At 65.6% G+C, this 16,965-nt stretch overlaps 1 protein-coding gene across 11 annotated transcripts in view; it reads right to left on the reverse strand.

The window, feature by feature from the left end:
- Window positions 1-16,662, reverse strand: part of LOC117653803 (gamma-aminobutyric acid receptor subunit beta) — a 64,591-nt gene extending 47,929 nt beyond the window's left edge. For 5 of the 11 annotated variants that reach the window (XR_004588251.1, XR_004588252.1, XM_034399715.1 and 2 more), the window contains exon 1: window positions 16,345-16,658. Coding sequence is in view for 9 of the 11 variants with exons in the window: in XM_034399715.1 (XP_034255606.1) it covers window positions 16,345-16,493 (149 nt within the window). In the remaining 2 variants the exon portion in view is untranslated. Of the gene's footprint in view, window positions 1-16,344 lie in introns of all 11 variants that reach the window. The other 6 variants (XM_034399711.1, XM_034399712.1, XM_034399709.1 and 3 more) reach the window with 2 other exon arrangements.
- Between the last annotated feature and the right edge of the window lie 303 nt (window positions 16,663-16,965).

Below are 16,965 nucleotides of genomic sequence, written 5' to 3' on the forward strand. Positions count from 1 at the left end.
CACGGGGTGCCGGGCCGCGCCGGGCGCGCAGGGTGAAAAGTGGGGGGGGGGGGGGGGGGGTCGAGCTCGTGATGGACGTTACGCCGCTCCGGCAATCAAGGAGTTTCCTCTTTCCGTATAAATTAGTGAATATTTCATCGTTCGTTTGATTCTCTTTTTCCCGACGGACGGCCGCAATTTGTAGTGCCAATAATTCGCGCTCACTGAGGTAAAAAGGAGAGAGAGGGAGAGAGACAGAGAGAGAGAGAGAGTGAGAGAGGGAGTGAGAGAGAGAGTGAGAGGCAGAGACAGAGAAGGAAGGGAAGCTTGGGACGTGCGGACGGCCGCGCTCCACCGCGGTTCCCAAACGACGAAACTCTGGCGGCGGCCGGTCTAAGCACCGACGACGACCAACGGCAGCGTGATGACCCGGAGAGGCCGCCACAGCGCGCTGCCGCCCGGACCGCCCCGAGCCCTTACAGCGTCGCTGCGGCCCAGCCAGCCCAGCCTGCCCGGCCCAGCTTGCCGGCCAGCGCCCCGGCGGCGCCCAAAGCCCATGCCCGGCACAGTGGGATGAGCTTTTAAAGTTTCAAAGGTTAATCGCTTTTACCATTATCGTTCCTCTCCTCTCTCTCTCTCCCTTCGCCGTGGCGTGCCGACGGCGCGCCGACGGCGTGCCGTACACCACGCAGGATGAAGGCCCGAGGCGTGGCGGGTCCGAGGGGCGGGGCAGCGAGGCCGGTGGGCAGGTGGTAATGACAGCGCAGCCGAGGCCCACACGAGGGCCTATCTTTATGCGGCCGGCGCTGCCGCCGCTGCTTCCTGCGCGCGGCCGGCCCTGCGCAGGGCTGCCACCACACTAACTGCCACCGCACTGCCACGGCGCCATTGTGTTTTAAAAACCCGTCACAAAGTTGAAAGAATCAGGGAGGTTGGCGGTTGGAGGTTTGGACGCCACCTATTCTGAGTTATCGACATCAACAGATTCCTGCGCCAGGGCTCAAATTTCCCGCTCAAACTTTCCTCTCTCTTCCCGCACGTCAAGGTCGCAGTGTGCACGCCGCCAGGGCTCCGGGATTTTTTTCTCGTTTTTTTTCTCCTCTTTGTTACTTTGTGTCATAATCATTTTTCTCTCGCCAAGCCGCAGGTCCGTCGTTACTCTGGAAACTAAAAGTCGTGTACTTTCGGAGCTCTCAAGCTGGATGGGCGATTAAGCCGCTGTCTGGAAACACGAAAATAGGACGCAGCGGCTATCGCGCTATCGCGTCTGCTTCAAACTCGCCATCGAATATTCCAAAAAATGGAGGGAAGATGTTTCCACCGTGGCGGCCAGCGCGCCACTTGAGGCGGGGAAACAAAGTACGTGCACGAAAAAAGAGGGAAAATGGTCGAAATAGAAGGACGGACGAAGGGGGGACGGTCCAGGAAGGCTGAGGGAGAAGAAGGAGTTTCGGCAAGGACAACAAAAGCACAAAAATACATAGGCTATTTGGTGCGAGGGAGAGGCGAGGCGGGCGGAGCCGAGGGGGCTGCAAAGCAGGGGGCCAGTGAAGAGGGCCTAACACAGCGCGGGGCGGCCGGGGTGGTGTGCGGGGGCGGCGTGTGGGGGCGGCGTGTGGGGGCGGCGTGTGGGGGCGGCGTGCGGGCCGCATGCGTGTCAGGGGACCGAAGAGACGGGGCGCCCTGGGACCTCTCGTATAGGGTCACAACCTCCGCCAGGCGGGGCGTGGCGGGGCGGAGCGGGGCGTGGCGGGGCGTGGCGGGGACAGCTGGGCCACTGAAAAGAAGAGATGTCATGTACATGTATCCAGCGGCCCTGGAGCCAGCTAGAGCCAGCATGGCAGCATAATGGCAGTCTGCATGGCGGCCCGCGCGTATGTCACTGGTTCGTGTGCGCTGGGCTGGGCCAGCAGGGCCAGCAGGGCCAGCAGGGCCAGAAGGCTGATTCCGTCCTTCTCGCACTCCTGCGTGGCCCTTGGCGGCCCTTGGGGTGCGAGTGAGACAGTCGCTGTGCTAGCTCGGCCCTGCGAGGAGCAAACAGCTCTATTCGGGTTTATTTTCATTACCATTGCGAGCACAAATTTTTATCGCAGAAATGTGGAAAGTTTTTTTTCCCTTTCCGTCCCTCCCATTTCCATACTATTTTTTTTTTCGGAGGGTTATACTTTGCCTGTCACCGCTGCGAATAATTTAGTTGGGGTGTCGCCGTAAAGCGGAAGGCCGGGGCGCCCCTCCCCCTTCCCCCTTCCACTCCTCCACCCCCCGCGGCCCCTGTCCCGCCCCTTCCGATTCCTTTTCGGGTTTCCCGCGAAGACAAGTGATACCGATTGGCCCGGAGGTCAGAGTTTCGTTGAGAACGCGACCGGAGCTCCGAGCCCCCACCCCACCCCACCCCTGCCCTGCCCAACCTCTTTTCCTCTGCAGCCCGCCCTCGCTCCTCCCTGCCAGCCCTGGCAGCCCCAGCCCCCTGCCCCGGTACACCCACACTGCCGCACACCCCTCCCCCTTTCGCAAAGCGGGTCGCGTTGACGATTGAGCCGACAGGTCGAATGATGAGAGCAGATGAGCAGGCGAACAGACAGGCAGACAGACAGACGGCGGACGGACGGACGGACAGAACTCTCTGGTCGTCGCAAAGGCAGATAAGTGGGGGACCGGCGGCCCGGCATACGGCAAATAGAAGAATGGAGTTCAACATTGGGAGAGGAGGCGAGGCCAGGCGAGGCGCTGCAGGATTGTCGAAGCACCATTGTCCGCAAAAAGAGAATAAGGCGGGGGGAGGGGGAGGCGGCCCAGGCGCGGCCCAGGCGCGGCGGGTGCAAACTGCGCCAACAATATCCGCTGGATGGCGATGGCGATGGCCCCTGAGTCAGCGCGGCGTGCCGGGCCGCGGGCGTGCCCGGGGGGGGGGGAGGCGCCCAAAGGCGGGGCCAGCAGCACGCGGAGTACGCGGAGCGCCTGCAAAGCCGAGGCTAGGCATCCCGGCGCGCGCGGGGCCGTTCAGGTTGCCTACGCCGCGCTCCGCGGGCGCTCTGCTCCGCTCCGTTCTGCTCCGGATGAGGCCACGAAGCGCCAGACCGGAAACATGGACCGCCAGCGACGGCGCGGATTTTCCCCAAATTTGACTAAAACAACTCATAGGCGCTCCCGGCGCCCCCCGGCGCCCCCCGCCGGGCCCGACCAGCTTCCAATCGATAGAGATCTCTGCGCGGCGCGGGGGGCGACGACGGCGAGGGTGTCGGGGGTGCCGGGGTTGTCGGAGGTGGCGGGGAAGAAAAATAGAAACCGTACATTCGGCAGAAAATAGGAGGGGGCGGGGTGCGCGGCCCTTTATCTCTCGAGGAAAATTTAATTTGATGACAAAGAGTACGGTCAGCGGCATGGCGGCATATGGCGCGCGGCGAAAGTACACTGCAAATAATTTGCCTGTGAATAATGGCGTTGGCGGCGACGCAGCAGGCCGGCAGTCGGAGAGGAGGGGGGAGGCGTGGCGCAGCGGGGTCGGGCAGGCTGACATATGCTTCCTCTCATTCCGGCCGGGAAAAAGGAGAAGGAGGCCCTCGGCAAGCTGCAAGGCAAGGCCTGGAAGGCTGTGCGGCAGTGCTGGGCAGGCTGCCCCGTGAAAGCGCTTGCCGCCGCCATGCTGCCGCAGCGGGCGGTCCACGGCGTCCCCTCAAAGCCGTCCTCGCAGCCCCCGCAGCCCCCGCAGCCCCCGCAGCCCCGCAGCCACGGCGCCACCAGTGTTGGATGGTCCTGTCATCCGGAGCGCGCCGTCCCCGCCCCCGTCGCCGTCAAAGCCCCTGGAGACCCTCGTCCTCGTCGTCGTCTAAGCACTCGCGCCCTAAATGGCTCGCTAAGGGGCTGCAGCTGGCGGTTCGCGCCGCAGCAGAGGCGGGGCGGGGTGGGGTGCGGCGGGGTGCGGCGTCGCAGGTGACTCGGCCGCCGCACGCAACTCGAATTAGATCCAAAGAAATAAGCGGCGCCGCAAAGTTGGCGCGCGGCGTGACGAGGCGTGACAGGCGTGACGAGGTGGTTGGCGTGGCGTCACGCGAGTGTGTCACGCGGCTCTAATTGCGGCGCGGTCTTCTTCAGCAGACATGGTGCGCGTCATCTCGAGGAAGGCCTCCGCGACGCCGCCGCCGTGGCGTGGCGTGCCGGGCGGGGCTTATCTCGGCTGCACAGCCTTAGCCGTTTGGAATTAAGATCCCCGCCCCTCCAAGACCGCCGTCCTCGTCTGCCTCGGCGCTGCCTTGCCTGCAAAGTGCGGCCGCCCCGCGCCGCCCCGCCGTTACACGAGGACGCGGTGCCCCAGCCGCCAGGCCCGCCAGGCTCGGCGTGGTTATGGCCGCGTAATGGATGGACTCCTCGAAATGGGTCTTGTCGAATCAAAGTGTGCTATCTCGGCGGGGCCAGCCTCGCTCCGCCTCGTGGACTGGTCCAACGAGCCGCCTCCGCCCCTCTGGACTGCCCGGCCGCTCTTCCGAGTCCGGCCACGTGGAGGTGTGACGCCGAGGCCGAGGCGAGGCGAGGGCGGCTTGGGGGCCGGACAATGGGAAGGTTATGAGACGCAGGCAGCTGGGCCGGGGGCGGCCCGGTGGACTGGCGGAATGGCGGACCCGTCCCGCCGGGTCCTGGTGGGTCCTGGAGGTGGCGTGCGCATGGCGTGCAGGCCGAGGTGGCCCCGCAGCCCCGCACCCCGCAGCCCCGCGGTGGGTGGCGGCTGGTGGCGCGGGGTGGGGCGGCGCGCGGGAGGGCGAAGGCCTACAAGGGAGGCCAACAACCCACGAGCGCTGCCGAGCGCTGCCGAGCGCTGCTCAGCCCTGGGCAGGGCGCGGCGAGGCGCGGCGGGGCGGTGCTGGGCGGTGGCCAAGAGTTGGTCGGGGTGGAAAAATAAAATGTATGGCTGTTATGGGCACGGCGTGGCTGTGACCTCGGTCCCGCCTCCGCGCTCCGCGCCGCCCATGCCTTGGCCCATGGCTTGGCCCATGCCTCGGCGCCGCAGCGTGAAGCGAAGGCCTCGGATTATTAACGCGTCAGTCTAGCGACCAAAAAATGGCAACCGAACGGCCAGCGCGTGCGGGGCGTGGCGGGGCGTGGCGGGGCGCTGCGAATCAGGTCATATCAGCCGCACACGCCGAGGTCGATACCGCCAGTCGCTCGCCGCCTTCAAGAAGGCCTCCACCGTTCACACACCGGGCCAACACCGGGCCAAGCCAAAGCCCTTTCCCTGAAGACCGTCGACGAGGTGCCGAGCGTCGCCTTCGGGGCCGCTGCCGAACTGCCGAAGTCTGTTCGTGCCGAGGTGCGAGCGATGCACGCTCACGCACGCAGCGCTCCCCGGGGGCCGGACTAGGCACTCCGCCGCGCCGCCCCGAAGGAGTCCGAAGGCGCGGGGCTGCGAGCTGCCGAAGGCTGTGTGCCGAAGGCTCCGCGCCGAAGGCTCACGCGACGCCTGAGACTCGCCGGCGCCGGCGAGGGGGTGGGGAGAGGGGGGGGAGGGGGGGGGAGGGGCGGTGCGGCGCTGGCAGGCCCAGGGGTGGGTGGGTTTCTCGACCTGAGCAAGGCAAACTCAACTCGCCGCCGTGCATGGCAGACTAGCCGGGGCGCGGCGGCGTGGCGAGGCGTGGGGTGGCCCGTAAAGAACAGACGTGAGGGTATTGCGCCCCGCTCCGCCACGCCACGCCCCGCCACGCCCCGCACCCCATCCCCGTCGAGCTCAAGAGATCTCGTTCCCGACTGTCCCTGACTGTCCTGGAGCAGCGCTAGCGCCGACCCCGCCGCGCCTCCTCCGAGTCAATTGGGCGTCGCTGAGGCGGGGCGCGCAGGGTGTCACCGTCGCTGCGAGACGGATCGCCTTATGTCTGCCCCATTTGCGTGGGCCCGCGAGAACACTGCGAAATAATTGCACGGTCCTCGGACGCGACAGCGTGTCAGTCAGTCGGAGACCCTGTCGAAGAGACTCTCCTCAGTCCCGAGCGCTGGCTCAGGGTCTCCTCTACATCCTGGTGTCCTGGAATTCCAAAAATTTTGGAGGTAGATCACCACGACGGAATCATTGCCAGGCAAGATTTCTCTCTCCCTCTCTCCCTCTCTCCCTCTCTCCCCTCCCTCCCTCCCTCCTTTGCCTCGGCAGCAGTGGCGGCAGTCAATCAGGCCAGCCGGGTCATGAAATAAATCAAAAGGCAGCCCGGACGAAACAGGTAATTGTTTTCCAATAGGAACGGAAAGTTCTGGGGAGCAGCACCAACTTGGGCCGCTGACCGAGCCACGACTTTGGGGGCGGTGGTGAGCGGGGAGGGTTACTGCAGCGTGGCGGGGTGGGGTGGGGCGGGGTGGGGTGGGGTCGGAGAGGAGGAGGGCGACGGGAGAGTGAGACTCAAAGGAACGCCAAGGCGGATGTCTCTCCAAGCGGCGCTGCGTTACTGAGCAGATGCGTCCCGACTCCCCGCCTGCAATGGACGAGGTGGGCAACCCGCTCTCCGGTGCACCGCGCATGCGGCCTACCCCCACCTCTGCAGGCGCTTCACCTCGAAATACATCACAATGGCCTGGTAATAACCTGGCACCCACCCACCGCACACACACACACACGCACAGACACACACACACCCTCAGGTCCCATACACACACTCACCCACACTAACGATGGCTTCGCGTGCGCCGGCTGCACCCCCCGTTGGTGTGGGTGGACCTCATTCATGAACCATGGCTATTGACCGTATGCGATATCTTAGTCCACACTCACACACACACTCACGCAAAATGACGGGAAGGGCAACAGCAGACGGTGTTGCCAACAATCGGCCACGCACCACGCACCGCCAACGTGTTGGCCAATCATGGCAGCCGGGACGTGTCCGATGACGACATATCCTCGCGTGTGTGCGAGCGCGTGACTGTGTGTGAGCGCGTGACTGTGTGTGAGCGCGTGACTGTGTGTGAGCGCGTGACTGTGTGTGAGCGCGTGACTGTGTGTGAGCGCGTGACTGTGTGTGTCTGTGCGTGCTGGTACCGCGCTTGTGCATCCGAGGCGTGCGCCGGACAGCAGGTGATCCCTGCCGGCTGAACTCCAGGCTGGAGGGCGGGGCCGAGTCGAGCCGAGCCGCACTGGCATCGGGAAGGGAAAAGGGAACAGCCTGGGCCTGACAAGCGCAGAGAGGAGCCCTCCACCCTCCATCCCACGCCCGCGTGTTCGGGGCTGCACCGAACAACAAACAAGAAACAACATCAACTAGAGGGGCAGAAAAGGACGAACAACAGCGGCAACTTTTCTTAAGCTCATTTCGGGAAGCTTTCGGCCGCCTGAGCCTTTGAGATGGCGCGCGGGCCGAGGCGGGCATTTCGGTGACGCACAGGGCGGGGAAGGGGGAGGGGGGAGGGACAGTCGTATTCAACCGATTAGAGGACTTTCATCAATCAGATGGCTTCAGCCTGCTTCAGCCTGCTTCGGGCTACGGCACGGGCGGCAAGGCCATGGCGGCACCGGACCCGAGGCGGACTGGACCACCCTGCCATTGCTGTCCTGGGAAAGTTGGGAGCATTGAGTGTCGAGACCGAAGGGCGTCCGCCGGACCCACGTCGCTGTGCGAGGCCGTGGCCTCGGGGGTTCAATACACTACGACGCCCCTCTGCCCTGCGCCCCGCCGAGCCCGCAGGTCGACATGACGACTTACAGAGTGACAGTTAGACTCGGGCGGGGCTTCCACCCTGCCCGCCCCGCCCCGCCCCGCTCTGATATCTGCTTCCCCACGCTTCACACGAGGGACGCAGGGACGCAGCGACGCAGCGACGCAGGGGGAACGCGCGGCCCCAATCACGGACGTGGGGTTCGATCAGATCGGCGCCGAGCGATAGCGGGAACGCCCCGAACGCCCCGAACGCCCCGAACGCGCCGCAGTCCTCTGCGTGTCCGGACCAGGTTAGCACCAGGAGCGGGCGTGGGCTTGGCGTGGGCAGGGCTGGGCAGGGCGTGGGCGGAAAATCGACTGAAACCGATGTAAACCACAGTTGGCTCGCCAGTCCCGGCGGTACGCACGATGCGATGTTTCCAGGCAGCGCCCTGCTGGCCCTGCCCCTGCCAGTGTGGTGGGGGTGGGGGGCGGCGAGGGGGTGTCACCATGACGGACGAGGTGCGACTCGCTCGCAACACGCAATCAGAGAAGGGCGTCACGGACAGGACAGGCAGTACTGATTGGGACAAGCGCCACGCCAAGCCGTGCCGCGCCGTGCCGTGCCGCGCCCTGACCATCCGATCCGTCTTCCAGACCGGGGTGGCGGGGGGTTTGCGTCGGCCTTGTTAGACTTTCCCAGAATTCCAGTTCCAGTTCGAGTTCCAGTGTATTCCAGAGACACAATGCGCGCGCCGCGCGTGGCGAACTTTTAAAAGGAAAACCGGACATTTTTTTCTTCTTATCGTTCGTGTGCTGTTTAATTGGCGAGGTATTTCATTCCATTCTGCGTCAGCAATTTTCTTTTCCCTCTTTTTAAAATTCTGAATAATGGAAAGCAGTGGCGTGGATGTGGGCGGGCCGGCTGGGCTGCGGCATTCCAGCGCCGATCGGGCCGCGCTAGATTGGGCGGCTATCCATCTCGAAGCAACAACAACAACACAAACACAAAGCGGCCCGCAAGATAACAACAACAACATTGATGGGATGAGATTTACGGGGCAAGGACCCGCGCGTAATGGGCCATCAAAAGACAGAGGCCGGCCCTCGGCCCGGCCCTCTCGACCGCAGGCTGCTTCTTTTTGTGTGACTGCGCTTCGGCGGCCGCTTCCAATACTTTGTTACGCCGGTGTGGTGGGCGCGGTGGGGCCCGCCGGGGTCAGCGAAGGGTGGGGCAGGTCGTGGGACGACAGCGGTCTTGCTTATTGAATCAGCAATCAGCTCATTGTGGGCGTGCGGCATGGAGGCCTGGCGGCCTGGCGGCATGGCCATGGCGGCGGTGCGGTGCGGGTTGCCGACCCCTCCCCGCCCCTCGCATGGAAGTTAGGCAGCCGGCGGTGCGCGCTGCGTACATTTCACGGGTCACGGCGTGTCCGGGCCAGCGGGCCAGCGGGCCGCAGCGGGGCTGGGCTGTGCCATGGCTGTTCGGACTGGGGTGGAGGCCGCCGCGCCGCCGGAGCCGAGGCCACCTGCCAGGCCAGGGCTGCACGCCTCAACGACCCGGCGAGGTCGGGACCGAAACAGAGGCCAAGTTTGCTGGGTGCACCTCCAACCAATCACAGAGGCCGAATCAGCGCGGGGCGGGGCGGCAGTAAAGTCTGCCCCGGCCTGGCCTCGGCCTCCCCGCCGCAGCAGGCAGGCTGGAGTACTACTGGAGCACCCCATGCGGCGCGTGCAGGCCGTGCAGGCCGTGCAGGCCGTGCCCTTCCCGCCATGCAGATAGCGGGGCGGCACGTCACGGCGCCATGCATCACCTGCTTTTATCGCAGTCACTCACTTGCATTACCAACACACGTTAATTTCCGCACGGCCAACTGGCTCCACGCCGCGCCGCTCCCCGCATGCGAGCCGAGCCGAGCCGGGTGGTCTAGCCGGGCCAGCGGGGGCCGCAGCCTCGGGCCGAGCCGAGCCGGCCGCGCAGGAATAACTCGCCAACTAATTAGCCGCGCTGTGCTGCACCGCTCGGCAGCGCTCTGCAGCGCGCGGACGTTAGCGGCCATGCCGGGCAATGCGGCCCCCTGCAGCGCGGCGAGGGGCGCGGCGTGGCGCGGCGTCGTGTGACCCCGCTGACCACGGAGTGTCAAAGTGCTTGACGGCCGCGCCGGGGATGAGTGACCCGATAAAAAAGAGAGAAAGGAAAACGAGCACTTTGCTGTCGTTTCTCTCTCTCCGCTCGCGTGCCCGCCCCGCCGCGCCGCGCCTGCACATGCACACGTTGCGTTTTACTCAATCCGTTTGCCCCGCTCGTGAAATCCGTTTGGATTGGCTTCGGGACGGCGGGCACGACGGCTGTCCCGGCCCGTCCGGCCGGCGAGGCCATGGGGCCAGTAGACTGATTACGAGTAAGGGGTCTCTCTCTCTCTCTCTCGCACTCATGGCGCGTCCCGTAAGGGTGCGAGAGAGACAGGCCGACGAAAGCACAGGCGAGGCAGCCAATGCCCGGCCCGGCCGCTCGCCGCTCCCGCTGCGGTCTTTCCCCGCCGCTCCGCCGCTCAGATAGTGTCCGGTGACACGCCATGGGGGCGGTGACCATCCAGCGGCCCTGGGGGCTTGGCGGCGGGGGGGAGGGGGGCGCCCCTTCCACTGATTAGCCTGCATGCATGCCCGGCTCCATTGGGTGGCTGCACAACCCGCCGCCGCCCGCCTGGCTGCCTGCCCGTCTGTCCGGCCGGCTGCCTGCCCGTCTGCCCGTCACCGCTTGACGCCTAAGCGCGGCGTGGCGCGGCGCCGAGTCAGTCAGTCCGTATAATTGCCCCTCTCGGCGTGCATTCATTGCGACGGCCGACGGGAGTGGCGGGGGCGGCGGGGACGGCGGGGGGCCCACTCCGTTGTGCACCCCTCGCGCGCCGCCGCACCCCGCCACGCTATCCACTGCACCACCATTATGCCGCACCGCCGGCCACCAGCCAACGTTTCGACATCACGGAGCCACCGATGTGCCATAGTTAAATGCAACTTCAAGGCAGATGATACCTACTTCAAAACATAAGCAATCTGTGTTGTTGCAAGCAGAATGTTTACAGAATTCGTTTTCTCCGAACCGCTCGGAATGGAATCCTTCCGCTGTGCCCGTTGTTCGGCGTGTACTACTTTACTGCCACAACACAGTTGCCCACCGCAGCGCCTTCTCACCTCGAGCTTCCCGCCTGCATGGCGCACGTGAGGCGGGGGCGGGGAGGGCGGGGAGGGGGCGGTGGAAGGGGGCGCACTGTGTGGCGTGGCTGCACGACGTTGCGTGTGCTCCTGTGCGGGTCCCTCTGTGTTCGGCATGCAAGGGGCCCGTCTTTGTGTGCGTGTGGCTGTGTGCCTGTGTGTGAGTGCGGGGACGCAGCGCCCCCTCCCGACCGCAGTCCCCGGCTCGTGTGTGGCGAGGACGGCGAGGACGGCGAGGACGGCGAGGACGGCGAGCTGCGAGGCCGCCTCTCGCCTCCGCGCGCGCCTTTGCCGCCCCGGCAGACTAATCGAATGTCAACAAGCAATTTGTGCCGTGGCCTGTAAAATCAGAGGGCACGCGGCAGCCGAGGGAACCGAAGGGAACCGAAGGGAACCGAAGCAAGGCGAGGGAAGGGTGAAGGGCGAGGGCGGCGGTCGCGTCGGCGTGCCGCGGGGCGACTCATTGGCCTAGTCAGTCACCGGCGCGTGGCGGCGTGACTGGTTGACTGCGAGAGGCACCTGCGCGGCGTCCTCCCTCCGCTCGGCTCGCGCCACTCGGGCTGCCTGCACTCGAGGCCGTCGCCGCCGAGAACCAACTTGCGTTACGTCTCGGTGGTTCGGTCGGATGCCCAACGTCGCGCGCCCCGTCCGTTTCTCCGGCTTCTCCTTCCCTGGGCTTCGCTCGCTTCGCTTCATTTCGCGACGGGGCGTTTGCAAAGAGCAAAGCGCCAAGCCACCGAGCCGCGCGCTTCGGCGTGGAGGCACTGGCTGCGACACCTTTATTTAGAAACCGTGCCTCGCTCCGCGCGCGCGTAACGGGGTAAGTCAATTTTGCAACTTATTAACAGTTTTGCGCGCGCGCTTTGCTTACAGGAGCGTGCTGCCCTCATCAGGTGCGCCGTGCGGGTGGGGCGGGGCGGGGTGGGGCGGGGCGCTCCTAAGCGGTTTAGGCCGATACTCCTCGTCCAGATAATCAATCTCCGGCCGATCGGGGAAGAAAACCCAAGACGGCAGTGAGCACGCGACCGACCAGCGCGCCGCGAAGGAGGGCGAAGGAGGGGGCGGGGCTGGCGGTGATTAGAAGCCGCGCCCCCGCAGCCCCACCGCGCCGCCGCGCCCCGCCACCTCCGTGACGGCGACTTCCTCCGTGACGGCCTCGCCGTCGCCGTGCAGGGTGTACGGAGTGCGGTGCATGCGCGCGCGGCCCCGCGGCGCGCAGAGTGATTGAAACAGCGTGTCGCCCGGCTGTCGCCCGGCTGGTCGAAGCAGACATCGGCGACATACGCGACATCGGCCGGGGAGGCGCCGACGGCCTGGGGGCCGCCACGGCCGCCGCGGCCTCCACGACGGCAAGACGCTCCACTCTTTGGGCCGTCGCCGACACGGCACGCGGCGCGCACGAAGAAGGCCGGCCTGGAGGAGGGGGAAGTCTCCTGTCGATGGCCCGAAATATCTGACAGTCGATCACCACAACACAGCCAGCGGGCCGGGCCGTGCCGCGCTGGGTTGGCGGAGCAAGGCCGCGTGGTCGATAGGAACCCGAAGCACCCGAAGCGCGGCAGTGTCTGCGAATACTGCTTTCCGAGCACCGTCGGGCACAGGCCTTATCAATTATTGGCACGATTCGCACTATCCGCCCCAACGGATGCCGTGCTTGTGTGCTGAAAGGCGGCCACGTCGTTCGGAGCGATACAGTGTCACCGCGATTTCCCGATGCTGTCGTGGTTGTTTTTGTTGGTTGTTATTGCGACTGTCTTTGTTGTTGACGTCGGCGCCCTCGTTGGCGTGCTGCAGTTGCTGTCGTCCTTGTTGTCGGGATCAGAAATGAGAGGGTGAAATACAGTCACTCCGACACACGCATGTGCGTGTCTGTGTGTGTGTGTGTACGGTGTGTACACGCGTGAGGGCGGGCGTTGTGTGCGGGTGTAATCCATCCACGGCGGGCTGCTTGTATTCACGCGGATCGCCTCGCCGATCCACTGTGTGCCTAGTGGGCGGTGCCGCGCCGGGCGTGGCGAAGCGAGGCGGGGCGGGGCGTTGAGCGATACGAGGGTTGGCGATCAGGTGCGCTGAATTATTGAGGAGCCTGGCGTAGGTCCGGGCCTCCGGGCCTCCAGGCCTGCAGGCCTCCAGGCCGCCGGGCTGTGAGACGTGCGGTGGGCCCTCGGAGAGTGCGTGCGACAAGTCAGCAAATCTTTTTTGTTTCGTATTCCTCTCTCTCTCTTTCCCTGCCAGGGCAGCGCGGCCGGCACGCCAGCCCGGAAACGCGTGCGCGTTATCTGTTGAATTTCATTTACCTTTCCAGACGGTGCCGTTTGTCTCGGGACACACGCGCGTGTCACTGCCGCGTCACTGCCGCGTCGCTGCTCTGTCACTTTCTGCCGGGCGCCCCGCAAACAGCTGCTCTGTATGTATGAGAGCAGATTCGACTGACACATAAACGCAGGCGCCCAATACGGCCATGTTTATTTTCCCGCTCTTTATTTTTCTACCACTAGCCTCGCGATGGACGGCGGTGCGGCGGTCGACGGGGTCTTTTTTTCGCGCATGGCGACCGCGGCGTGCTCGTTGAGGGCGACGAGGGCGCGAACGGCGGCCAGGTGGAGTAGTAATTAGTGCGCCGATGGCGTGCAGGCCGTGCAGTGCAAGGCGGTCGTCAAGGACACGTCTTGTTTGAATCTTATTAATCTGATTACGCCGTCATTGCGCGGTCCCCGTTCCCCCGCCGGGAATGTGCAATCAACGCGGCCAAAGGAAAACCGTAAGTAATGCGCCGCGATCGCGCTCCACTCAGCGCCACTTTTCCACTTTCCGGCCAAATCGACTTTAAACTCGGCCAGAGCCGCCGGCTGAGTTCCGGGAAAAGCGGTCCCAAAAAGAAGCGCGCGGCTAAGCCTGTCTCTTTCATAATGGCGCCATGGCGGCACAGCCCTGCGGTCACCATGGCGATGGGGGAGGGGGAGGGGGGAGCCCGGGGGAGCGGTGAGGCGTGACTGCCTTAGTGGCCACTAATAATCTGAGCCGTTCAGTGAGCCGCGTCCTTTGACGTGCACGCTCACGCTATTACGCCACTCACACACACACACACACATACACACACTGAGTGAGGCGGCAACAACGAGTGTACACGGGTGGGCTGCCCCGGCGCGGCACTGCGCGGCACCACACTGTGGCACCGCCACGTTGACGCGGAGGTGCGCGGAGGAGAGCAGAGCGCGGGCTGCACGGCGGGGAGGAAGACGTCCACGATAACAGACAACGGGAAACCACGACACGCCTATCCGCCGCCGCCCTTGACACCTGCAAGATAAATCTGAGTTGTTTGATATTCGGGCCGCCGCGCCGCGCCCTGCCGCGCCCTGCCGTGCCGCGCCCTGCCGCAGGGTACCACTCCAGCAGGGTCAGCGTGCGTTGCCGATCGGCCGCCCAGATAAAGTAATGACCCCGTAAATTTTGGCCGTACCTTGCTTTTCTTATCACGCGGCCCAGTGGCGCGCACATTCAAATATGGCAACTATCTGCGGGCCTGCGGGGGAAAGGGGAGAAAAGGGGAAAGAGGGTGGGGCTGGACCCGCACTCACACTGTAGGGGAGCAGCCGGTCACCGGGGCGCCGCGAGCCGCAAACAGATTTCGGGCTTCCAGGTGGAGTGGAGAGAGCACGGCCCTGCCGGCGACTACGCGAGCGGACTTGGTCCCTGGATATAGACTGAGCACACCGCTATCGGAAACGTATTACTAAGGTCCACACCCAATAAATCTTCCCCTCTACCTCCCCTCCCCGCGACCGGCCCTCCCGGCCCTCCGCTTCCGCGAACCGTCTTCGCCTTGCCTCGCCCCCCTTTCTTGGTATAGTTGGCCCCTTTTTCGTTCAGCCTCCTTGTCTTCTGACCAGCGCGCCCCCCGGACGCCCCCACGCACGCGAAGGGGCCGTCAGCATCAATCATAAACGCCCCCCCCCACACACACAAACACACAAACACACATTCAGAATGCAGTCCTGTGGTGCCGGCCAGCGGCGGGAAGGACGGGGCTGTGTTGTTGCGTACGAGAGACAGGGGTGGCGTCTGCTTGGGTAGGGCGATTTCCGAACGGAACTCAATCCAGCAAGGGTTGCGGATGGAAGCCACAGCCCCACCGCCCCACCCCGCCCCGCCACGCCCCGCCCCACCCCGCCCCGCCACGCCCCGCCCCTCCCCGCCCCGCCACGCCCCGCGGTCCCGAGCACAAGAACGCGGCGGGGCCGCAGAGGCTTGTTGGCACACCCTAAAAACAAGGGCGCCGCGAGCTGCCTTGGGCCCCGCCGCTGCCTTGGGCCCGGCTACGCTTGGGCTGGCTCGACCCGCCTTTGGTTTGCCGGAAAACAGGCGCTGTTGACACGGCTTTGGCATAACACTGCGTCGCCTGGCGTCGCCCTGACGGACTCCAATTGAGCATTGTTATTCCCCGCCGTCGGCGACGACGACGTGCTCCAGCGACACGCGGCGGCGACCTCGGCGAGGACCTCGGTGGGGGCATGGAGGCTCGGGGAACGCGGCGTGGCGCTAACGGGAGCGTGGCTTCCCGGAAGCTCCCTTGGCTTGGCGGCTTGGCGCTTCCCGTGCCTTCCGGCCCCGCACTGTCAACAAACTGCCATCCTCGGCGGCCGAACTGCGCACTTGGCCGCCGTGCTCCCCGCCGCAGCCTCCGCGCTCCGCGCCGCGATGAACACCGTTTCCATGTTTTATTTGCAGCCGTTTGGAACCGCAGGGCGGCGAGGGCGGCGGGGGGCGGCCGGGGCGGAGGGGGGCGGTGGGGGGCGGTGGCGGCGGTGAGGGGCGCGCTCTCATTACCCAAAGGGCAAAGGGGATGCTGCAGCGGCAGCCAGCCAGCCAGGCAAAGGCTGCCGAAACAACACAGACACACACACGCACGCACACACTCGCAGACTCTCTACCTCTCTCCCGGACTCGCGGGGAAAGGTTATGGAAGGCGTTAGGAAGCAAAGAGAGGCAAACAGAGGAACAACGGGCACACTCGAAAAAGAAGAAGAAAAAGAAACCAACACGGAAAAGGAAAGTGGGCGACACACTCACACAGTCACACACACAGTCACACAGAGCTGGCCGACAATGAAACAGAGAGGGGGTGCGACAGTGGGAGAGTGAGAGGGGGAGGGAGCGAGAGAGAGAGAGGGAAGGAGGGAGAGAGAGGGGGGATGAAAGCATTGAGCAGCCCCCCTGGCCTGCGAGCATGGCGCTCCACTCACTGCTCCCCGCCCCGCCCGGCCCCACTAAAGCCCGGGCCCAGCCCAGCGTGCTAGGCTCACACTGGTCCAGCACCCTCCCTACCACAACATCCCCCGCCCCTCCGTGCCCCGCCCTAGGACCGCCCCGCCCCGCGCCGCGCCGCCACGCCCCGGGCCGGGCTGGGCCGGGCTGGGCCGGGCTGCATGGCGCCTTGCTCGGCTTGCTTCGCGCTTCGCTTGCTCGGCGTGGTGCGCGGGGCCGGCGTGGGCGCCGCTTGCGCCGCTTGCCTCCACTACAATGCACTCGTTGTTGTACTTACGCTGCCATGGCGAGGGGTGGAGGCCTGCCGCCGGGGTGCAGCAGGCTGGTGGAGGCGGCGATGAGCATGAGGAGGCCGTGCAGTCCGAGGCGGCCCAGGCCGAGGCCCCGGGCCAGGTCCGGCCGCGGCCCCAGCAGCCACGCCGCCATCCTGGCCGACTAGGTCACGCGCTGCACCATGCCCGCAAGCTGGCCAAGCTGGCCATGCAGGCCATGCAGGCCGAGAGGCAGGCTGCGGGGAGCCCAGAGGAAGGCAGCGGTCGCCACAGCCCTGGCACAGCCCTGCCGTGCGCCGGAGCGGCCCCACTGCTGCCTGGGAGACTGAGGACTGGGGAGGACTGGGGGCGGCGCGCTGCCTCAGCCCTGGCACAGCCCTGGTGGCCCTGCCAGCCCTGGCAGCCCAGCAGCGAGGCAGCACCACCAGCACGCCCACCCACCGAGGGGGCGCGGAGGGGGCGCGGAGGGGGCGCGGGTCGCCGAGGGGGCAGGGGCCAAGCGAGCTCCGAGCGCGCGCACGCGCAAACGGCCCTGCCGCCCCACCACCCACCCCCGGCCTCACCCCCGGCCCGAACGAGCGCTCGGGGGGGCTCTGCGTACCCCTCTTGGCAGCGCCGCCCCGCCC

This window comes from Thrips palmi, unplaced genomic scaffold, assembly GCF_012932325.1.
Source record: "Thrips palmi isolate BJ-2018 unplaced genomic scaffold, TpBJ-2018v1 HiC_scaffold_8, whole genome shotgun sequence".
Classification (NCBI taxonomy): Eukaryota; Metazoa; Arthropoda; class Insecta; order Thysanoptera; family Thripidae; genus Thrips; species Thrips palmi.